Source organism: Rhipicephalus sanguineus, chromosome 3 (genome assembly GCF_013339695.2).
Source record: "Rhipicephalus sanguineus isolate Rsan-2018 chromosome 3, BIME_Rsan_1.4, whole genome shotgun sequence".
NCBI lineage: Eukaryota > Metazoa > Arthropoda > Arachnida > Ixodida > Ixodidae > Rhipicephalus > Rhipicephalus sanguineus.
The window spans coordinates 38,323,716-38,348,448 of NC_051178.1; the positions used below are offsets into that span (position 1 = coordinate 38,323,716).

Below are 24,733 nucleotides of genomic sequence, written 5' to 3' on the forward strand. Positions count from 1 at the left end.
ACCGTTGCTTGTAACGTAGGCCGTTTTGTAGCGTTAGCCACACTGGCCTAGCCGAGCCAGTTTCGCATGGCTCCTCAAGAGCCGTGCTGCGCATGCGCAAGGATCAGTGATGTCACAGAGCTTGCGCATCGGAGCCGGCACCTCCTGCGGACTCCGCCGTTGCCGTGCGCGACTCGCTGCCGCCGGTCTGCGCTTTCCAGAGGAGTGGCGTCGTAGCCGAGGTAGACGTACTGGCGTCGGCGCGCGCGCAGCTGTTCGCCTTCGCTGTGCAGTCGCCGTCTGACACTGCGCTGGAGCCGCTTGATAGCGCCTCTTGACAGGCGTTTGCCAGTGTCGTTCAGCCATGGAGAAGGAGAGCGCAAATGCTGCTCAAGGGCACAGAAGAGCGGAGAAGCTTAACTCAAAGGATCCCGACGTAGTTGATTGGCAAAATAAATATACATCTGTCACATATTATGTATACCATGTGTGTGTCATTGGATTAGCAGTAAGCATGATAATCAAGCTAATCCTAGACAATCAGGAAAGCTAAGAACAATCAGCTGAACCTTTGCTAACGCTACGTTATCCTGGCACAGCCGAGCTAAGCCACTGCAACATTTTTTTGTAGCTTACTGTGCTTGGCAACGTTTTCTTATTACGTAAGCGCGGTAATCCTATGCGTGGTCCAGAATTGCGTCCGACGAGCCCCGGAGAGACCTGGAGGTTAGTTAATGCTCATAAGTGAATAATAAGGAATCCAGGCACGTCTACGGTTTGCTGTAATTTTGATTTGCTGATTAGTTTTCCTACAGTGCGAATTTCTAAGCAACAGCACATTCGGTAGACGAGGTTATTAAAAAAAAATTGGCCGCGTATCTGCGTGCTTCGCTGCAAATGTCGTCTAAAGACGATAGAAGAGACGCTGCGTGAGACATGGACGCCATCTGGCATTACGTCGGGAAACATGAGTGCTGTGTTGCGGGCTGGTAGTCCCGGCGCAGCAGCAGGCAAAGACCGGCGGTGACCAACGCGACCGGCGGGGACGACAGCCAGCCCGAACACGCGGTTTGGCGCGAAGCGCTGAAGGAGAAGAAACGTCCGCACTCAACGAGTACTCTCCACACACTCTTTTATTTACAAGTCGCCTGGGTAAAACAGGAATGCCAGAGCGGCGCCCCATGGCATTCGTACAGTGCAATACAGAACCGAAACTGAAACACAACAATGAGCTCGTGCAGAGGGCACGGAGGAAGGCAAGTTTCAGCGAAGTCGCATTTTCAGCGCAGCTTAAGAAACTAGGGTCTTTAGAATTACGTATGTATGCATTTTCTATTAAAGGAACACACCACCTAATACTTACCTAATGATGTTGCGCCTCAGATATGCGTGATATTTACTTTTTGATCGACAACGTTCACAAGTATGAACAGCCGTACCAGTCCAAGATGGCTTGCCCTTGGGCAAGTGGTTCAACTTTGGCCGAGTGGCTGAATCGAGTGACGTGCCGACAAACAGAAAGACAGACAGACCAAAATTTCTCCGTTTAAGTATCCCAAGAAAGACTATCGTCTTTAAAAACATATGAGTCACCCTATTGAAAACGTTCAGCGCCGAAACCTACAGAGCAGACAAAGAAGGGATGCAATACGAACTAGCCCGCACCCACACCTTCATACGAATCACCTCCAAGGCTGATCATAGCACGGGCGCGCACTGTTTAACATCGGGTACATAGTATGCCTCACCGGCAGCATTAACTCTAGCCATCTTCATCTCATTGCTACCGAGAGCCAATCAAATACAGTAAAACCTCGGTGATACGAATCTCGCGGGATTACCAAAAATATTCGTATCACCCGAAAACATGGAAAATTAGTATGCGACAAGAGAAAGTTGGTATATGTTTTTATTTAGTGTTCCTCAGGGCCGCAACGACCTCATGGACAGCTCTGAATGATTGCCAGTAAAGTTTTTAGACGTCAACTATGATACTTGTACTCGTAAATATAAGGTGCATGCGCGCGTGTGTAATTAATGAACCAGATGTGTTCTGCCCCGTGACCGCTAGTAGCCCCTTCCTAATCTTACTACGCTTCTCTGCATGACATTATAGTACTACGGTGAAAGTGACTTAAGAAGCGCTTTGCACACGATAGATAGAGGCCAAGATCCTTCGCCAAGACCATCCGCTTCGTCTCTTGGGGCCTTCGTCCACCTTTAATGGGACTTCATGACGGACCCGCAGCCCAAGTTTCAGTCTTTTTTCATAGAACGTCTGATTGCGGGGACATGACTTGCGTCAACGTGGTGGGCACGTGGTTACACAGTACAAAGACGCTGCAGCCTCGAACACAGGAGCACGCGTCAACGCGTCGGAAAAAAAAGCGCGACGTCAACGTTATCTGTAATCTAAACGGGAAGGCGCCTAAAGGCCTTCAAGATTCGCTCATTATCTCGGAGGCAACAACGCACCGCTGATGGTCGCACAGGGCGCATGCCCGCGCGTGACTGCCGTGTCTTCCGCGACAGCGCGGGCAGCACCTGTTCGTACCTGTGCGCTAGCGTACGTTCGTATCAAACGTCGCGGGGTGCAAATCGGTTCGCAACAACCGTACTCCGATACATTGCAGGCTAGTGGGCCTTGGCCGGGACCACAGAAAAATTCGTATCACCCCGAAATTCGTACGAGCCGTGATCGTATCACCGAGGTTTTACTGTATCGCGATTCTCAAAAAATATATATAAAAAAAGAAAGGAAATGCGCAGGTGAGATAGCATCAGCGTCTTTGCATGTGCCTATAACTATAAACAGGTGTAAGTGCACACCTGTGTGCAATCAACGAGCGAGGAAGAAACGGACGCTCCTTGATAGTTTAGAAATCAGATAACGTCAGCTTTGGATTTTGAAATAGAATCCGTCTGCCAGACAAAACAAGAACTACCCACGATCGCTATATGGTTAGTTTTGTTTGGCAGCGCCTATGGTGTCCAGTACTGTGTATCGTTTTGTGCTTACTTAATTTAGCGCTACGACGACTTTTTCAACTACTGATGCGACAAAGAGCCCGTGTCGCAGAAATACCGGTGTCGGTGTCGGCAGCATTGGTTGTGCGCGAAAAGTCGAGATAAATGGCCAGGACAAAGCCGTGGGTCCGAGCTGGAATTGAAGGCAGGCCTCATGCGTGGCACACTGGTGTTCTACCGAGAAGCTGCGCTACTGCTTGAAACTGCTTCGAAAAAAAAAAGACTCATTCGGGTGCCATGCAATGTGAGGAGTCACGTGAACACAGGTAATATTGCGTGGCAGAAGCGCTGAATCACACCAGATGTCACACCAATTGAGCTGCGCAACGAATGGGTGGTTTAAAGGCCCACCCAGCAGAAAGCGATCTGGCATAATTAATCATCATCAGCATCAACAAGGTGTGCAGCTGCGTAAGTGCTCGTATTGCCTTAAGGACGCGTAGTAGGTACTTCGCTGATTCGAAAAAGAGTGAGTTATGGCATAGTGGGTGCGTAGCAACTAAGGATGTACATGTCACTGTAGGAGAATTAAAAAAAAGTCACCGTTTCGCCGCAAGGGCGAAGCAATGAATGCAATAGCAACATGTTGGAATGTCACGCGAAGAACGGCAAGAAGCTCGAAACTCGCACCGCGCTGCACAAGCACAAAAAACGCACGAAAAAAAACACACAAGAGGACCATGAACTAACAACTCTCACAGCTCGACACTTCAAACGCGCTGCTCAAACACAAAGAAGGACGCACGAAACGAACGCACAGGTATACACAGGACGAGCGGAAACTATATAATTGTCGCAGTTGTGGCTTCTTTATGCTTGGGCAGCGTGCTCCTTTCGCAAACGCGGCCGCTGCAGCGCGCGAAGTGACGTTCGTGCGCTCTGTAGCTTCAACGCAAGCTTTCCGGTGAAAGCACAAGACGAACAAACCGCCCGCACCACGAGATAAGCGCGCGCGGGCGACGTGTTGAGGGCTAAAAAATGCTGCAGAAGCCACACAATGTAAGAATGAAGTTCATGTGAGGCAGTCAGGCAGCAGCAGCCCATGCTGGGCTATTCGAGTTTCAGCCGAGCATTGCGAGGTGTTTCGACGTCATTGTGTGAATTGAGTAGTTGTGCACATATCGTGTGCTGAACAGGCACGCCGAGAACACTGGCGTGTAAAGGGTAGCTCGCAGTCTGACTCGCAGTCCGTCGAAACGACGGCACTCACGTTACAGCAGCAGGCAGGTCATTTAGGTACATGAGCGATGAAGGGCATTGTGAGGGATAAGGTTCGGGTAATCACGGCAACTTAAAGAATTGTTGCCGGGACGGACGAAGACATTTGCAGCTTGACGCTATAAGGCTTTAATGCCACAAAATGATGATGAAGCTTGGCGCGTTACAATGCAACAGTGAAGAACTGCCCTACAGCTACTAGCACGACACACGTTCTTGAAGGACTCAAGGTCTGACCCTCAGCGTAGTCCCCCACTGCACTACACAAGATTTGTGTGAACACTTCACCGTTTGACGGTCGAGGGCGGATCAGTCGATGAGTTGTGCTGCATCTTACGCCGACAGCAGCAATGACAGAGGCATGGTCGGAGCGGAGCGTGCGGCAAAGCCGATGTGGCAAAGACGTCCCGGACAGCCAGTAGTAGGCCCAGGTCTGGAGTACGCCCGGGTCCGAGAACAATGGACCGGCGCCGGCTGCTGGAGCGCCTGGTAGACGGGAGCCAGGCTCGAGCGGTCACCAGGCACAGGGGTAGGCTTCGGGACCAGGACCCGACGAGCGCTTCACCCTGCGACTGCTTCGTTCGGTTTTTGTTCCCGAAGCTCTCCTCGTCTTCTTCCACTTCTCTTTCTTCCACACGGCTTGGCTTGACTTGGACGACACGATTCCGCCTTTTCCACGTCTCGTCGTCGTCTTCGTCGGCGCACCGCACATCACAAAACACCAACGCCGTGCACCAGATGGGACTACCGCGCACATCATGACAAAAGCCCCCCCTTTCGAAAGTTTAAAAAAAAAACTGTCCAAAGTGCGCGGGAGACAAGACGTACGACAAACAAATGTACAGAACTGTTGCACCAAGACAATAGTCTGTCTGTGGGAGTCCCTAGGCACATGGTACTTAATTACATTAATGTTGTAGAGCTAGCACCTACACCTGTAGCCTGCTCATACAATCAGCACCCACGTTCTCTGATCCTTTGATATGCTCAACACGAAAGGTGTACTCTTGCAATGCGAGACTCTAGCGTAAGACCCTGCTGTTCAAATGCTTGGCTTGAGAGAGGTATCGTAGCGGTTGATGATCAGTCTGAACGACGAACGAGGTTCCATAAAGGAAGATATGAAACTTGGCCATCGCCCAAACTAACGCTAAACACTCTCTTTCAATTGCAGAGTATCTCTCTTCCCGGGGCATAAGTTGGCGGCTGGCATACGACACCGGGTGAAGAAGACCCTCGTGTTACTGCATAAGTACAGCGCCTATACACCTATCAGAGGCATCTGTACGTAATACGAAGGGTTTCTTTATGTCAGCTGCCTTGACTACTGGTACAGATGCCAGAGCCTGTTTGAGGGTTTCAAATGCCTCTTCTCTCTCGGTATTCCACGCTAACTTGTTCGTTTCCATCTTTCTTGTAATTTCAGTGAGTGGTTTCGCTTTCGCGGCATAATGAGGTATGAGGTCTCGGTAATATCCCGCCAAGCCGAGAAAAGAGCGAAGCTGCTTCTTCGTTTCCGGACTTGGGGCTTTAGCGATCTTCGCTATCGTGCTCTCTACTGGGCGGATTGTACCATCTCCGAGTTGATGCCCAAGGAAGATGACGGAAGCCATTCCGATCTCACATTTTTGAGGTTTGATCCGTAGGCCTGCTTCTCGGATCCTCTGAAACAACTGTTTCAATGTCACTAGATGCTCCTCCCACGTAGCTGTGGCAATCAGAACATCGTCTATGTAATGCACTGTGCTTGGAATGCCGTGCAGTAGTGTCCTCATCAATCGTGTGATAATTGCCGAGGCTGTCTTAATTCCAAAAGGCATATAGAGAAAGTGGTAGTGTCCAGATTGTGTTGAAAAAGCTGTTTTCGGACGAGAACTTTCCTCTAAGGGTACTTGCCAATAGCCCTTTGTAAGATCTAACTTTGAGAAAACCGACTTCGTGCCGACTTCAGCAAACATAATGTCAGTTCTGGGTATGGGTTCTGCATCGGACACCAGAACATCAATAATGCGGCGGAAGTCAATGCACGCGCGAAAGCTGTTGTCTGGTTTCTTAACAAAGACCAAGGGTGAGTTATACGGCGAGTGGGATCGTTCGATAACTCCCAACTTCAGCATATCTTGAACCTCCTTCTCTACTATTTCCTTCATCGCAAACGGCAGCGGATACTGTGACGTGCTGATTGGTTTCGTTGTAGTAAGCTCTATCGTAGTAGAACAGCGCCGGCGAAAACAACAGACCAGACGAGGAGAAGGACACGTAACACATCTGGTCCTCGTCTGGTCTGTTGTTTTCGCCGGCGCTGTTCTACTACGATTATGAACCAACTAGCCCAAAAGTACATTTTGACAAGTAAGCTCTAGCCGACACTCTAGGAGGTTCGTCTTCCCAGGAACTTCAGAAAATATGTCTCGGAATTCGTCCAAGAGATTGCACATATCAGCGCGTTGTGCTTCGTCTAAATTACTTCCGAGTGTGACCGACTCAATACCTTTTCCCTCATTTACTTTAAATGTAGGGGGGGGGTGAATCTGATTCTCCTTCTTCGACTACGACGAACGATGAAGCCTGACTAGTGACTTCTGATTGACGTTCTTCGTAACGCTTGAGCATGTTTATGTGAAACAGTTTCGTGGCGTGTCCAAAGTCCAACCAGTAGTCGTGGTCACTCTTTTTTCCTGTAACCGGAAATGGCCCCTTCCAGTGCATAAGAAGCTTGTTTTCCCTGGTTGGGAGCAATCTAAGAGCCCGGTCACCAACTTTGAGCTGTCGTGTTTTGGAGGTTCGGTCATAATACTTCTTCTGCGAGTTTTGAGCTCGGGAAAGATTCTCTTGAGCCAGCTTCAAGGTGTGTTCAAGACGTTCTCTCAGATCAAGCACATATCCGTAGGTAGTCTTGATATCTTCCTCTAGGTCTTCTGTCCAGAGTTCCTTAAGAATATCCAGGGGTCCTCGGACGTGCCGGCCGTATATCAGTTCAAAAGGTGAGAAGCCCATGCTGGTTTGAGGTACTTCTCGATAGGCGAATAACAGAGGCACAAGGAATCGGTCCCATGACTTCGGCTTCTCTTGGCACAACTTGCGCAACATCTCTTTCAAAGTGCCGTTGAACTTTTCGACCAAGCCATTGCATATAGGGTGGTAATGCGTCGAGCTCAAATGTCGAATGGCAAGCAGAGCATTCACTTCCTCCATCAGGCCTGACGTGAAGCAGGATGCTTGCTCACAGAGAATCTCCCGTGGGAAGCCTATACGGGAAACATTTCCAGTAGCCCATCTGCTACTCTGGCCGAATCAATTGCGGGCAAAGCCACCGCGTCCGGGTACCGAGTGGCGAAATGCACTAGGGTAAGAATGTATCGATTGCCCTTCTTTGAAATCGGCGTAAGAGGTCCAATGATATCAACGGTCACACGTTCGAATGGCATGCCAATCAAAGGCATTCGTCCAAGAGGCGCTTTGCCTACTTTGCCTTTGGGATATGTCCTTTGGCATGCGTCGCATGATTTAACGAACCTTCGGACCTCCTCCTGTACACCGGGCCAATAAAACGACTCCAAAACTCCGTCCTTCGTCTTCTTGATACCCTGGCGACCAGATATCGGGGATTCATGTGCCAAGTTCAACACTTGGACACGCAACGCCTTTGGAACCACCGCTTGTTGAAATGATTTACCTAGAGCCAAGTGGTAAACGCGGTACAAGATTTCTTTCTCAAACATAAATGAGTGGTATATGGCTCCTTTGCCGCGGATGATTTTTTTTAATTGAATTGACTTTATTTCTTCTGTTTACAACAGAAAGGAAGCAGAAGCTAAAGGCCATGTGGCCTGACAAAGGCTTCTGCTGGTGTCGACTTTCGCCCTACAAACATCCAGCGACCGGTCTTCCTCTTGTTTTTGGCGAAAGGACTCCTGTGTCACCTCTAAGTTTCCAAATTTAGCAGTCGTGGGCTTCCGGCGATGTCCTTTGCTTGAAACACCAACCATGATTGTGCTATTCGTCCCGCATCCATCCTTGGGTTTCTTTCCGACTTGAATGCCTGATTAGTCGCCGAATTCTGGCTCGCCGACTCCTTCCACGTTGAATCGGGGTCATTAGCGTCACGGGCGCCGAGAACATTTCCTACGATGACATCGTAAAGTGGTGACGTCATGCATTTGACTATCGCATTTCCGGTGAAATAGGGCGATAGACTCCGTACTTCTGCTTCCGGTACCTCGATGCAACTACCATCAGCCAATAAAATAGTGGCGGTAGTACCCGTCAACGCTTCATTGGGAATAAGGGAACGGCGCACGACCAGGGTGTTGCTTCCAGTATCTCTCAAGACAGATACAGTATGTCCAAACACTTCTCCCTGTAACACCGGCAAGTTTCGCGTAGCTGTTGCGGTGCGTGTTCGGAGTGCACTGGCAACGTATTCATCTTGTGACGAATCATCGGCACATCCGGGCGCCTCGGACTTCTGGTCAGTAGACACGATGCAAGATGTCGTCTTCTTTGACCCACCGTTGCTTGGGCATGCTCTTGCATCATGGCCGGGCTTCCGACAGGGCCCACAGAAGACTCGTTGGGGTTTCGTGCGGCAATCAGATGCTCGGTGCCCAGGTCGATCACAGACGAAACATCTAAGAGGAGGCTGGGTATATGTACATTCATCTTGCTCCTTGGTAATGTTTCCGGACTTGTTACGAAAGACCAACAAGTTTGTTTGCCGCTGGGCCTCCAAGAAGGTATCAGCCGCTTCTGCCATCTTTTCTACTATATTGCATTTCTTCTCCCTTAGGAAAAGTGCCAGGCGATCGCGACAGTCGGGAACTGCTCAGCTACAATAAGGTTGCGCACGGATGCAAAGTCCTTGTCCGTTTTCGACATTTCCAGCCATCTATCGAAGAAGCTCTGTAATCTCGTGGCGTACTGTTTAGCAGTTTCGCGGTCTTCCGGCTTGCTTTGCCGAAACTTTTCGCGATAGCCTTCGGCTGTGAAACGAAACCTCTGGAGCAAGGCCATTTTCGTACTCTGGTAATCCATCCAGTCTTCCGGCGACAGACGACCGAAGACTTTCAACGCTTCCCCACTGAGGCATAAACTAAGCGCTGTAGCCCACTTCTCCTCAGGCCACTCTTGACCAACAGCCACGCGCTTGAACCTCTTGAGATACGCATCGACATCGTCACGCCTCTCGTCAAACACTGGAATCAGGTTGTGAGGATTGATCAAGCACGGGCGGCTTTGACTTCTCTTAGGTTCTCGGTCCCGCGCTGCTGGCTCTCGGCTGCCTTCGACCTCAGCTAGTCTAATTCGCAGTTGAAGCGTTCTCTCTTCTATCTCCAAACGTTCGTTGGCCGCCTGCCTTTCTGCGGAACGCTCTTCACGCGCTTGCACAGATTCCTCATGAGCCCGCTCTAACCGCGCGTCTACCCACGTCTTTAGCTCAGGTCCTTGATGCCCCATGCGTTCCCCTAGCGTTATAAGCTCTTGCTCACTCATCTTCACTACAAAGGTTTTAACTCAGTGAAAACGGCTTCGTCCTGTCGCGGACGCCAATTGTGAGGGATAAGGTTCGGGTAATCACGGCAACTTAAAGAATTGTTGCCGAGACGGACGAAGACATTTGCAGCTTGACGTTATAAGTCTTTAACGCCACAAAATTATCATGAAGCTTGGCGCGTTACAATGCAACAGCGAACAACTGCCCTATAGCTACTAGCACGACACACGTTCTTGAAGGACTCAAGGTCTGACCCTCAGCGTAGTCCCCCACTGCACTACACAAGATTTGTGTGAACTCTTCACCGTGTGACGGTCGAGGGCGGATCAGTCGATGAGTTGTGCTGCATCTTACGCCGACAGCAGCGATGACACAAGCATGGTCGGAGCGGAGCGTGCGGCAAAGGCGATGTGGCAAAGACGTCCCGGACAGCCAGTAGTAGGCCCAGGTCTGGAGTACGCCCGGGTCCGAGAACAACGGACCGGCGCCGGCTGCTGGAGCGCCTGGTAGACGGGAGCCAGGCTCGAGCGGTCACCAGGCACAGGAGTAGGCTTCGGGACCAGGACCCGACGAGCGCTTCACCCTGCGACTGCTTCGTTCGGTTTTTGTTCCCGAAGCTCTCCTCGTCTTCTTCCACTTCTCTCTCTTCCACACGGCTTGGCTTGACTTGGACGACACGATTCCGCCTTTTTCATGTCTCGTCGTCGTCTTCGTCGGCGCACCGCACATCACAAAACACCAACGCCGTGCACCAGATGGGACTACCGCGCACATCATGACAGGCATATTGTACACAGCAGTCGGAGGCGTATTGGCGCTACCTTTGACTGTCGCTTGAGGAGTCAGATATGCGATGTTTCTTGCATTGATGTAAACGCAGACAGCCGGTACAGTAACCCCAATCGGCGTTGTCCTTACATGAGGCTTGTGTATGGTATTTTTCCGCAACAGTTTGAAGCACTGGCGTGGCACTGTGGTAGAATAATTGGCTGCCATGCAGCACGCCTGAGTTAGACGTCGCCTCGAGCTGTGGTTTGTATTATTTGCTTTCATTGGGATACTTAACCCATCGACAACACCGCCAACACAGGTACTGCATTTTCTGTGACTAGGCTTTTTTCACACTGTCGGGTTAAGATTTTCAGTCTCGGTTGATTTATATTTAGTCACCTGTGGCGCATATCCGAACACATATGGGCTGGGTCATGCGGTTATGTGTCGCACGTGACTTGTGCAAAGTAGTTCGTGACATGCGCCACAGGGAAGTCACATTCTTCATGTCGTGACCTCCTAATCGTGCTCTTCATATATTCACGTCCTCCTAGCCAATTTTGGCATGGAGCAAGCTAAGGAGACGACCATAAGAGCGCCAAGACGTAGGCGGTTAACTAGATATGTACATAGAAACAGTCAATGTGCCCTTTGTTCGCTACTAAATGCTTCGCATTTAAATACATGCATATATTTTGTGAGCAGTGTTGCCCCTTACTCGTGAAGTAGTTGCCACGCCACTGCCTAGGTTTACCTGTCCGTATGCTAATCATATAGACAGACATTAGAAACAATGACCGAATATGGCATATCGAAGTTAAACATTCCCTTCTAATCGTAGGAGGCAGTGCTGGAGGCTCGTCTGCAGGAAGAGCTAAGCCACCGACTCCAAGACCTCCAAAAGGCACAGCAGGCTGCAGATGGCCGCCAAAGGCTTCTGGATGAGGCGGAGCCTTGGTCACCTACGCAGCACTGCCCTTTACAGGAGCTGCCGCTGCTGAGGAGCTCCAGGGACGCACCTTTCCGCTGGACGCTGTCGGGGTACCAGAGACTGAAGGTGAAGTCACAGAAACCATTGGTGGTGCCTTGTTACGTTTTGTGCACACGTGAAAAAATTCACCGACAATTACGATACAGCCTAATGCTAATGCTGAGCTCAGCTGTTTAGGTATTTTGATTTTGCGATAAGTTGAGGCAAACAATTTGATAGACACATGGATGTATTGTATAGGTGCTTACTTGACGGCATTCGGCGGTAATGCGCAATGGCGACAGTCGAGGCATAGCATGGACTCCCAACTCTATCGGTCTTGTTTAAGAAAGAAACCGAAGATGACCCACTAGAAGGCGCTGGAGAGGGCAACCCATTACAGAGTTCCAACGCTTCGCTACAATTACCCCGGGTGACCTAACACCCGGCGACGTAACAGCTGGTCAATATGAGCGGCGTCTACGGCGCATATCCACAGATAGTTCGATGGGTTCGATCAGGTAGTTAAACGTAGATGTGTGCTCGAGGACAGGGTAGGGTCAAAAGGTACCATAGCGCCAGCTGACAGGGACGAAGAAGACAAAACGGGACATCGTCCCTGTGTGATAGCGCTAAGGCAACTTTTGATGCATTTAACCAACTAGCCCAAAAAGCCACATTGACAGCGTAGGTGCCTTCGTTTTGGGCTGTTGTTTTGATGAGAGATCAGTTGCAGTGGTAGGGACCCTCGGCCATTCGAGCGCTCCTGTAAGGAAAGTGGGCGCAGATGTGGTCGTATCAGCCCGATTGCTTTTATGCCACTCTTGTTCATGCGGAGTAAAGGCCTTGACACGCTCTTGACACTTTTCAGCAAGTCTGGCTGTGGCAGAAATAGGCGCAAACTCAGATCGATCCGGCTTGTATGGAAGGATTGTGTCGATTGCGTGCGACGGGTGCCTGTCGTACAAAACAGGAAGACTGAAAAACCAGTAGCGCTCTCAGGGGCAGTATTGTAGACGTAGGTGACGAAGGGCGGAATGGCATCCCAATTTGTGTGGTCGGCGGCGACGTACATGGAGAGCATGTCGCCGAGCGTGCGGTTAAAGCATTCGGTGAGGCCATATGTCTGCGGGTGGTAAGCAATGGTCTTGCGGTGAACAACGTGGTACACTGTGAAAATGGCTTCGATGACTTCCGACAAGAAGACACGGCCTCGATCGCTGAGCATCTCCTGGGATGGACCGCGACGCACCATGAATCGGTGGAGCAGGAAGGAGTCAACATCGCGCGCTGTAGCCGCTGGGAGGGAGGCAGTTTCGGCGTATCGTGTGAGATGGTCCACAGCGACGATGGCCCAGCGGTGACCAGGCGACGTCAGAGGAAGTGGCCCATGCAAATCGGTAGCGACGCGCCCAAACCGCCGGTCAAGGCAAGGTAAAGGTTGCAGACCTTCTGGCGACAAATTCGTTGAAGTTTTTCGGCGTTGACAACCGAGGCAGGAGCGAACGAGCCGTACATAGCGGCACATCCGCACGTAGCGGTACATCCCTCGCCAAAAGTACCGTTATCGAATGCGGTGGTAAGTTTTCAATACACCAGAGTGCGCACACTGCGGATCAGCGTGGAACGACTCGCATATGTGAGAACGGAAACTGCGGGGTATTACGAGTAGCCACTGGCGGCCATCGGCTTTGTAATTGCGTCGGTGAAAAAGGTCGTCGCAAATGGCAAAATGCTGGGCTTGGCGACGCAACGCGCAAGTGGTCGGTGCTGCCGATGGATCAGTGAGCAAGTCTCTCAGCGAGGCTATCCATTGAACCTTGCACTCTTAAGTAGCGATGGTGTCAATGTCGATGGAAGAAGGGTAAGGTAATACATTGAGCAGTGGGCATTGTCGTCAGGCAAGTGGGAGCGCGAGAGGGCGTCGGCGTCAGCATGCTGGCGTCCGTGGCGGTACAGTACGCGGATGTCGTAGTCTTGCAGGCGAAGTGCCCCGCGGGCGAAACGGCCTGCGGGATCCTTCAGTGACGGCAATCAGCATAGTACATGATGTTGGGTGACAACCAGGGGCGTAGCCAGAAATTTTGTTCGGGGTGGGGGGAGGGGTTCAACCATACTTTATGTATGGTGATGCGTGCGCTTGTATGTGTGCGTGTATATATACGCAAGCAAAACTGAAAAATGTCGAGGGGGGTTGAACCCCCCAACCCCCCCTGGCTACGCCCCTGGTTACGACATCAAATGGGCAACCATACAAATAAGGTCGGAACTTGGTGAGGGTCCAGATGATCGCTAGGCATACTTTTTTTTATGACGGTGTAAATGGTCTCGGTTTTAGTAAGCGTACGACTTGCATATGCCACGACATATGCAGGGAAGCCCGGTTTGCGCTGCGCAAGAACAGCGCCAAGGCCAACACAGCTGGCGTCTGTGTCTACCTCTGCCGGGGCCATAGGGTCGTAGTGGCGCAATATGGGAGGTGGCATCAACAGACGACGGAGCTTTGCGAAAGCATCGTCGCACTCTGACGACCACGAATTGAGGGGCCCATTACTTCCGAGGAGCTTCGTCAGCGTCGATATGATAGTCGCGAAGTCTCGAATGAAGTGTCGAATTTAGGAACACAGTCCTTTCTTTTCGTTCCACATCACGAGTGGGTACAGAAAGGGACCACTTTGTCGTGCGCGTCTCAAGGGCAGTTTTCAAATTGAAAGGAAATGTAGGAGCGTTGCGTGATAGAAAACACGCTCAAGCTCCTCCGAGGTCTGCGTACCACCAGCGGTGAATTGTGAACTTAAATAGCTCGAGGGACGGGACTGAAGACACGAAAACCACAGGACGAGTGCTGTGTTTTTGTGTCTCCAGTCCCGTCCCTCGTGCTGTTATATTTTGCAATGTCGCACCAACTTGCCCAGACAAAGTCTCTGTTAAATAGCTCGCCGTTTTACCGTCGGCGCATGCATAGCGTGTGGTTAAGCGTGGGTCGCTGGGTCGCATCGCCGGTGGGGTACTTCAGAATTTTAATATGCGAGACATTTCTAGCGAAGCTTAGGCAATTTGAGCGTTTCTATCTACATATTTGTCTATCTATATATCTAGCCGCTTACGTCTGGGTGCTCTCGTGATCGCCTCCTGAACTTGGTTTACACCAAAATTTACATGGGAGGGTAAGAGGGTTTGGCGAATATGACTGTCTCGTCAAGACATTAAAAAGTCACAGTTTCGCCGCAAGGGCGAAGCAATGAATGCGATAGCAAGAAATTGTAATGTCACACAAAGAAAGAGAAGAAATTCGATACTTGCAGCGCCTGTCACAGTTGTTACGTCTTTGTGCTTGAGCAACGCGCTGCAAGTGTCGACAATGGAGAATCAGGTGCTCTAAGATATTTCTTTTTCTTTTAAACTGCGGCGCATGGAGTGACGCCCTGCGTTTCTTGCCGCACGGGGGCGTCTGATGCAAGGTGTGCCTAAAGTCCCTGAAAAATAACTAAAGTAGCGCCACTCGTGGCAGTGCACAGGCGCTCCCTCTCCCGTGCGCTTTGTAGATTGCAGTTAAAGGTAGTTGACGTGCGAAGCTTGCAGAGCATGTCTCTTCGCCGGAAGGAGAGGCTAGTGCAATTATTCCGCTAGAGCTCCCGAGGGCGCTGTAGTTCCAAGTGACGCAGTGGGAAAAGTTCGCGAAATAAGGAGTACGAAAGAAATCACGCCATATCCACGAAGTAAATAATAATTGAGGAGCTGGCTCGGACAAGATAGGGAAAACCCGTGAATCTTCCGTACAAGTGCTCTACCATCATATGAAGACGTGACCCACGTTGTTATATATACATATATACACAATGTTTTATTAATTTACAATTTTGATGAAGTATGTACACAATTTACAATTTTTATACACATTGATGATGTATATATATACAAGAAATATCTAAGAGTGTCTGATTCTTCATTGTCGACACTTGCAGACTCAACGCTCCTAATGTTCTTTCAATTTGAAAAATGCCCTCGAGACGCGCACGACAAAGTGGCCCTAAAAATAGCTCTCCGACGCTCGCGCGCCTGTCGACCGCGTTCCCCGCTAGCCCTGTGAGAATTAACGGCCAGGCTAGATGGAAGACACGACGCGCGTAGCGTTCCTCTTCGCGTTCCACGACGCTTTGAATGGATGGATGCAGGATACGGCGCGGGACTTCGCCCCAGCCTAAGAACCTGGCGAGCCAGCTCCTAATAGCGATAAATACGACAACGTAATGTGCACAGAAGCAAGTGGCGTCTTTTCATAGTGTCCGACAGCACATAATTGTGCGGTACATAATGTTTTAGTACGCCAAAGTGCTCGCTCCTGACGACAGCACCACTGAAAGCTCGGCGGCGCTAAGAAATCGCTAGTTTTTAGGAGTGGCGCACTAGTTTTTAAGAAGCTCGTGCAAACGCCATCTTGTTCTTCCTCGTTTCGGTTGTTTACGTGATCGGTGCACGGTGCGTGGTCGACCGCGCTTGATTAAGTTCGTACGGTGGTTCTGGATGCTTCGGGATGCTTCGGGATGCCGACATGTTGTGCCAGTGCAGCAACCACTGCTACAACAGCAGAAAGAAGGTGTTTTCACTACAGCAGGTAAAATTCGAAGTTTCCCGGAGGACACACTAGAGGCGCTGCTGCAGCTGCTTGGAGAGGAGGCAGAGGCGAAGCCACGCAGTTGGCGCTACTTTATATTTTTCAGAGACTTTAGGTGTGCCCGGTGTTCTTTGTTTTTTCTCCTTCCACATCACGAGTGGGTACAGAAAAGGGCCACTTTGTCGTGCGCATCTCAAGGGCAGTTTTCAAATTGAAAGAAAATTAGAAGCGCTGCCCGATAGAAAACACGCTCAAGCTCCTCCGAAATTTGCTTACCAGCAGCGGTAAATGGTGTATATATATGTAGCTCGCCGTTTGACAGCTCAACCATGCATGGGGCATGGTTGAGCTGTATAATGCGGCGGGCTAGAGAGCGAGGTGTCGATGGTTCGAATCCCCGGTAGAGTGCTCCGGAATTTTTTCTGCTGCTTTATTTTTCTTTGTGCTTTTTTATATATATATATACATACATATACATATCCGGGGCATGACGGCGACGGCACAAATCAGCCGAGAGTGTCCATAGAATTGCTATCGCAATAATAACGTGAAAATGCTGTCGCGTACGTCGTCAAACCTTTTCCTGCAGACACCTGTGGCACATACCTGTTTACCATGGGCCGCGGTGTACGAGTATGCGCTACAGGTGATTGACTGTTTATATCTACCCAGTAAGAGACATTGGTAATTAAATTCGACAGCGTTAAGACAAACCGACATCGGCAGCTCTGACCCGATGAATGCAAAGATTAAATATCGAGATCCCAGCAGGGATCGAACCCAAGCATTCTGCGTGGCAGTCAGGTATGCTGCCACAGAGCCACGCCACGTCATTAAACTGCATTGGAAAAACACACTATGCCGGCGTAATGTCGCAACGTCGATTGTGGTTGTGGTGCTGGCTATCTAATTTTATAACAAAGCAATAAACCCTACATATGCACTCCCATGATACAGGCGTCATGTCAGGTTAACGTCTGTGGTTCCAGTGTTAGCTCCGCTTATGCAGCACTTTAATAAACATTACATTTGTATTCCTATGATTTAGCAGGCTAAATTCAAGCGTCGCTCGACCCCGGATGAATAGGCCAACGAAAGCTACCTATGACATTCATATCATCGTACAATAAAATGCACTTCGTTTCGATAATACTGACGTATGCGCTCTAACGTGAGTGCTGACGTTACGTCAGACCATAAGTTACACTTTAAACGCCAGTGTTGTCGACGTGCCTGGTAAGCCCATGATGTGCACGCACCTACAATAATTAAAATAGCATGTCGGTCCACCTCGTAACGCTTGGCTCAAAGCCAAAGATTGCAGCATAGAACTACTCCCTAATAATAATAATAATAATTGCTGGGGTTTAACGTCCCAAAGCCACGACATGATTATGAGCGACGCCGTAGTGGAGGGCTCCGGAAGCTTCGACCATCTGAGGTTCTTTCACGGGGCCCAAACATTTTCGCCTCCATCGAAAATGCAGCTACCGGGCCGGGGTTCGATCCCGCGACCTTCGGGTCAGCAGTCGAGTACCATAACAACTAGACCACCATGGCGGGTGAACTACTTGCTAAATGCTTTGCATGATACCGATTCCCACAACACGTGGGATCTGCCGAATTTTCCTTCTGCTTTATTTTTGTTTGTGCCTTTTTATATATATATACATGCATATATATATCTGGGACATGACGGCGACGGCGAAAATCCGCCGAGAGTGTCCATATAACTGCTATCGCAATAAAACGGTACGAACAGCTGAGGGCTTTGGAAACACGCAGTAAATATTGCATGGGATTTTGGAGGTGTGGTGCTATCAGTATTTCAGATTACTTTGTGTTAGCGCACAACTAGCTATTTGGTCACGTTGCCAATGCTTTTGAATGCAAATATCTGACACAATCGGTGGATTTTGTGGCCCCATTTGATTTCGTACCTTCAAATCCGGGTAATGAATATAGTTGCTGTCTATTAACCACAATTGTATTAAAAGACATGGGAGTGGAAGAGCTCCGGCGACGAGGGGGGGGGGGGGGCATTGGACTGTTTTATGATGTCCAAAATAAATTCTGGGGCATTACAAGCCGAGACATCTAGATGATTTCAAAGCACGCCCTAATGGGAGACTGTAAAATATTTATTACCATAAGGTCGGCAAAATAAATTGAGCTCACCGAGACTCACTCAGTAAATGTATTTTTCGCTTAGGACTCACTCAGACACAGACTCACCAAAACTTTCCTCGAACGGACTCACTCCGACTCCGATTCACGAAATTTTTTTTCAACCACAATCGGACACCGACTCACGAATATTTTCGCCAACCGAACTCACAAGGACTCAGACTCATCAAAATTTTCCTTAAGCGGACTCACTCGGACTCAGACTCACGAATAATTTTGTCAACCAGACTCACTCGGACACAGAATCACCAAAATGTTCTTTAAGCGGACTCACTCGGACTCAGGCTCTTGAATATTTTCGTCAATTGGTCTCACTCGGACCCATACTCACCAAAATGTTCTTAAGCGGAATCTCTTGGACTCAGACTCACCAAAATATAACTCAGCCGCACTCACACTCACGGCTCAATCTGAGTCCGAGTGAGTCTGAGTGGGCTTGCCGACCTGAGATGCTGATGGTTGTGTCGTGGAAAGCTTCGAACCTCAGTCTAAACGGGCTGTCGGCAGCTCAGTTCGACGCTGTCACCGTACAGATGACCATCGACTGAGTCTTGGTGAACATGGAGCTAGGCACGGGAGCGGCTGTTCCCGTCATGGCAACGACGCAGTTCTGTTAGCTATTAGGGGCGAAGCTCCTTAAGGCGGCACCCGTTCGTCCCTCGTAGTCGTAGTAGTAGTCGTAGTGCGTAACCAGTCTTACGCTTTGACCTCCAAAGTGGTGCCGGTGGGAGATTTTTCCTGTGCGTTGTTGAACAATAAAAAATTCGCAGCGTGCGCGTTAACTAAAAGCCGAATTCTTCTGTCTCTTATTCCCCATTAGCAGCCATTGGCATGTTCCAGTAGGAAACGTTAGTAGGAGTAGAAGTGTAAGTGTTAGCTAAAAGCAGACTTCTTCTGTCTCTCATTCCCATTAGCAGCCATTGTTTACCTCCAAGGTAGTGCCTGGTGAGATTTCTCCTGTGCGTGATTAAACAATAAAAATTTTGTTCAAAACGCCGTTCATTCATGAAATAAACCAACGAAAGACGCCAGATGTTTTGTAAAAGCAAAACGAAAGAACGCCATATGTTTCTAAAGCAAAACGAAAAGACGCCAGCTGCTTAACGAAAGACGCCAGATGTTTTCTAAAGCAATGGTTTTCTAAACAATGAAAATTCACAGCGTACATGTAAAATTAAAGTGAGCTGCGAGTCGTCATAACTCATCGAACCTTTAGTATAAACGCGCCCGATCTCACGTCGGTGATGATGTACTGGGCAGCATTCACGGAAGATTCACGGTTTACCGATGAACCTCCGCAGCTTCGCCCACTCATCACCATTCACTCCGTGGATATGCTGTGATTTTTTAGGGGCGAAGCTCCTTAAGGCGGCACCCGTTCGTCCCTCGTAGTCGTAGTAGTAGTCGTAGTGCGTAACCATTCTCACGCTTTGACCTCCAAGGTGGTGCCGGTGGGAGATTTTTTCCTGTGCGTTGTTGAACAATAAAAAATTCGCAGCGTGCGCGTGAACTAAAAGCCGAATTCTTCTGTCTCTCATTCCCCATTAGCAGCCATTGGCATGTTCCAGTAGGAAACGTTAGTAGAAGTAGAAGTGTAAGTGTTAGCTAAAAGCCGACTTCTTCTGTCTCTCATTCCCATTAGCAGCCATTGTTTACCTCCAAGGTAGTGCCTGGTGAGATTTCTCCTGTGCGTCATTAAACAATAAAAATTTTGTTCAAAACGCCGTTGATTGATGAAATAAACCAACGAAAGACGCCAGATGTTTTGTAAAAGCAAAACGAAAGAACGCCATATGTTTCTAAAGCAAAACGAAAAGACGCCAGCTGCTTAACGAAAGACGCCAGATGTTTTCTAAAGCAATGGTTTTCTAAACAATCAAATTCACAGTGTACATGTAAAAATAAAGTGAGCTGCAAGTCGTCATAACTCATCGAACCTTTAGTATAAACGCGCCCGATCTCACGTCGGTGATGATGTACTGGGCAGAATTCACGGAAGATTCACGGTTTACCGATGAACCTCCGCAGCTTCGCCCACTCATCATCATTCACTCCGTGGATATGCTGTGATTTTTTTCCTTTGCCTGCACTGGAGCGGCTGTACTACTGGAACACTTGGTACCTACACAGGAGCAATGGTACGACCTCAGGGTGTCTCTTCGGTTAACGTGCAGCACGGCGAACATTCTGCGAGTTGTCGGCTCTACGTCGTGCACAACAAGGGACCACCTCTAGTCAGCCGGGAGTGGCTACACGTCATCCGGCTGGAGCGAGTGAAAATCTGGAACCTGAGCAACCTTGCAAGGTCAAACACTACTACTCATATCAGCGTAAGAAAGAGGCTCGAAGCACGGTCAGAAAACGGTGCCGATTGGTAGTTGAGGCTCCTAACATCACTTGAGCCAAACATTAAAGCACAGCACGCGGCGTGGAATTTACAATTCACTCTCAAAGTCATCTAGAAACCGCTTCCTTTTCTTTCAACAAATGTTGCCATAAACCCAAATGATCGCGCCATAAACGGAAAGTCCACTTAAAGCTGAAATTTGGGGTACTTAGTTTTGACTTCAATACATACTATACAAAACACAGAAATAAGCACACAGGACAACCGAGGACGACTGCGGTCGTCCTGTGTGCACCTTTCTGTGTCCTGTTTTGTTCCGCTATAATACGTATTCGAGACAAAGTCCACTGCCATTGGCTGTTTTGAGCATCGTGAGCTGCGTAGGTACCGCGGCAACCGCGGGATGCTGCCACGTGCCCGCGTGCTCGCTGCGATCGCACTGAAACTAAGCCGCGCGTTCGAAGAAATAAAATTGAAAGAAAGGGCTTGAGGTCATGACGCGCGCTGATCAACGGACATAGCTTCTTGCCCCATTGTCATCCCCACCCCCCTCTCTGCGTTGCTTTTAGCGCGGTCGCTGGTATGAAAGGAGAGAGAAAGTGCTCAAAGCGTGCCGCAAATGCCTGTAACTCCGTTCATACCTGACGGGTTCAACAGTTTTGTTTTTGCGGCAGTCGATTCATGAGACAATAAACTGCTTTAATGAAGCGCTTCGGAGATTACTTAGCAAAGTGTTGCAGTGCCCCTTCAGAACGTGCTCCGTGTTGACGTGAGCTGCGCGACAATGTTTATGTCAAGGTTCCTTTTCTCGGACACCATGAATTACCTTATCTGCGTTGTGCGCTGCAAATTTTTCGATTGGTTAATTAGAAAGCTGTGACATTGAGTAAGACACGTAAGGCAACTGGCAAGCGCGGTCCTTTGAGCTCGTCGGTGCACTGAGCGTGGGGTTATCGCTATCCGATCAACGCCAGGATCTCAACCACATTGCCTGAGTTTACGCTTATCGGTGATCGTTCTAAAATACTTTTTGTTTGTCCGCGTACGTGGGACTCGTCTTGGCATTTGCAGATCGTCGGCGTAAAGGAGAATAAAATAAGAACTGCTAGTGGTGTTGCGGTGCCTGGCACAGCCGATCTCAACCACACCGACTGCTGCAGCTACATATCAGGCCGTCGAGTGCACTGCCGTCGCCAGCGCCGGCTAAAAGCCAGTGCTGAGAAGAAGGGCAACGTATAATTAGCCGTAGCTGCCTTGATACAAGGTGGTCGTTCGTTTAATTTTTGCCGCGAAATATTTCGTGACGCTGTAGCCCAAACGCACACAAAACGTCCAATAATCGTTTCACGGTCTTTTTAAGACACTCGCCTTGGTAGCGTTGGGGCATGGATTCACATCAAGCCCCGCCGATACAATTGGTTTCGTATTTCTTTATTGTACGGGCGCTTTCGATCATGCATCAGTTTCTTCCGCCGATTTATAAAGGTCGCCAGGTGTTCCACTTGAATGATTCTAAATGCTTCAATGTACACCACTGCTACCTAGGGGGCGCTAGGCGTTGTTAGAACGCGGACGCCCGCAATATCTAGGAGCTTTACCACTTACAACTCTGATCTAAAAATGTCACCTTTAGTAGCTCGATATAGCAAAACTAAATGATCCTGTAGCAGGTTCAACAGGTGCGGGTAAAGTATAGGGAGCCATTTCTAAGTCGCGCTTTCTTCTGCAGGAGGAGAGCCGGCGCCACGGACAGCCACGGCTGTACAGCCGCCCGTTCGGCATCGAGCGGGAGGGCAGCGTGCGCTGCGTTCTCCGGCTGGTGGCGTGCCTTGGGGTGCCTGCTGTCCAGGAGGCCGGTGACGCTTTGCAGTTGGGCCTCGAGCTCCTACACTCGGCGAAGTGCTCGAAAAAGTTCGACTTCTTCCTGCGCCTGCTTGACCGCACAGGCGGCGACCGCCACCTCGTCAAGAGCTTCTCGTCCTCGGAGCTGGCAGTGCCCCGCTATTGGTTCTCACGGCCGGCTCTCGGCGTGGTCAGCTTCGCAGTGCTCGTTTCGGAGCAGCGCATGCTGCGCGAGGGATTGCTCTCCACGGACACGCTCAACGTCGAAGTGGGATTGCAGTGACTGCTTTGTGGCCACTCGAGACGTAGAGTGCCCCGATCGTGAAATACAGCGTGGTGTACAATGATTTGGTGTCCAGTTGCAGATTCGGTAAAACTACGGTGTAGTAAAACGATGCCGGTTGCTTCGTGCCAAACATGTCGTTATGCCCAACAAATTGTCCCCTCAGTAGCCATAAAGTGCGTCCTTGTAATTAGGGACGCAGAGAATGCCCAACTCCCCCACTTTCAGCGAGCTAATAGTTGTAATGAAAAGTCATAAGGAGTTTCATGGTAGATGCTGTGGTAAAGAAATTTAAAAGAGAGGAGTCAGAAAGAGGCCATGTTAGCAGAGAAGTGTGCTATAGCGACCAATATTTTGCGTACTCTACCACAAGAACCCTTTGGGCCACATTACTGGCCTTTAGGAACTTATCAAACTTTCAGCTTTTTAACACGAACGTGTTTTGTGCCGGGGTCCACCAATATTTCAGTGACGTATTTCCGTCACGGAAATGACGCGGAAAAGTGCGCACGATCAGATGGCAAAGAAATAAAGTTCCGTCATAGGAGTCGAACCCACGACCCCTTGGTTCGCGACAACAGATGCCGGGCACGCAATACCCTACGCCAAGGTCACACACACAGGAGGCTTCCAAAACGCGCGTTTTATATCTCACTATACTCTCGCAGTGCTCTTGCTCGGCGGGGTGATGTCGACTTGTGGGAGCTGTATAGTGAAGCAACGACTCCTCTATTTTTTTCACTGCCATGGAAGCCGTCCGTCCGCCTTAGTTGAGGGAGTTTCAGTGGTGCGACGCCACATAAAGGGTAGGACTGCTTGCGCGTCACACGTGCGTCTGAGCGCTCAACGCTGCTGCTGTGGTAGACGATGGGTAGACGCGCCGTCGCTCTCCTATATCATGCTTCCGTCAGAATTGTTCCTTCGTACTCCTTCCTTCGTGGCTCGAGGCAAAACCGCCGCACCGCGCAGCGTCCGTGGGGCGCATATTAAGTGCTCTCATCAGTCGCATATCAACTTGTTTGCGAGTGGGGATTTGACGTGAGTTTTCATATACAGAGAAAGAATTTGATTAGCAGTGTTTAATAACATCATAGAAAAAGTACAGTCATTTCTACGGAGCATACGCTGAGACAACCATACATTTACATGTTATGGATGTGATGTAATAGTATTGCAAGCAACACTTTTTATACATTACACGAACAAATTTACGCAAGAATACAATTGTGTCGATGGCGGCCTCCCCAGTAGTGTGGATTGGTATCATTCAATGAAATTTCGATAACGTCTAGAAACTGCTCACTAATAATGGTGCTTTTAATGTAGGTACACTCTAAGCGCGGTAACGTTTACTAAAAGTGCACATTTTCACAAAATTGTGTAGCTATAAAATAGAAGTTATCTAGTAACCTTTGCAAAATTCGGCTGTGTCAAAAATGCACAAATTTACTTTTAAAACAGAAGTTACGAAAATAACCTTTAGTATGCGTTCACAGTATCGAGCGTTCTCACGTACAAATAGAGGTTACGTTGTACATTGCACGGTATACTGTGTACACAAAGCGGCTTGCAAGAGATTTTATACGGCCACCGCTCTGCGCCTCTTCGTTTCTTCGCTCATCTTTCCTCGACACCTTCCAGGAGGTTACACTCATCGCGTGCTTTGATCAGCCACGTGTGCCTCAGGAACGAAAGCACGGATTTCCACTCTTTCGCACTTCTTCCTGCGCGTGCCTAGTGTTTTTTTTTTCGCGCTTCCATGTGCGGTTTTTATACACAGTCTACATACGTATACGCCAAGAAACTCGAACGTCACATGGAAGGTGCTTCTAGGAACGCACGCGCTGGCGAAATGTAATAATTCAAGTGCATGACTGCTTATAGAAGGTGACAATTGCAGTGACGAAGGCCAAATGCGTCGACTTCGCTCATTAGAAGAGGCAGCTAAGAAAATATTCGCATATTCGAGGTGATTTGTAGTTAGCATGCACTACAGTAAT

General features: G+C 49.4%; 1 protein-coding gene across 1 annotated transcript; it reads left to right on the top strand.

Annotated features, from left to right (window-relative positions):
* Nucleotides 1–4,683: 4,683 nt before the first annotated feature.
* LOC119385390 (uncharacterized) lies at nt 4,684–22,872 on the top strand. The gene is made up of 5 exons (XM_037652838.2): nt 4,684–4,753; nt 7,151–7,208; nt 9,345–9,432; nt 11,331–11,546; nt 22,338–22,872. The coding sequence occupies exons 1-5, from the start codon at nt 4,684–4,686 to the stop codon at nt 22,731–22,733; spliced, it is 828 nt and encodes a 275-aa protein (XP_037508766.1). The 3' UTR covers nt 22,734–22,872.
* Nucleotides 22,873–24,733: the final 1,861 nt, after the last annotated feature.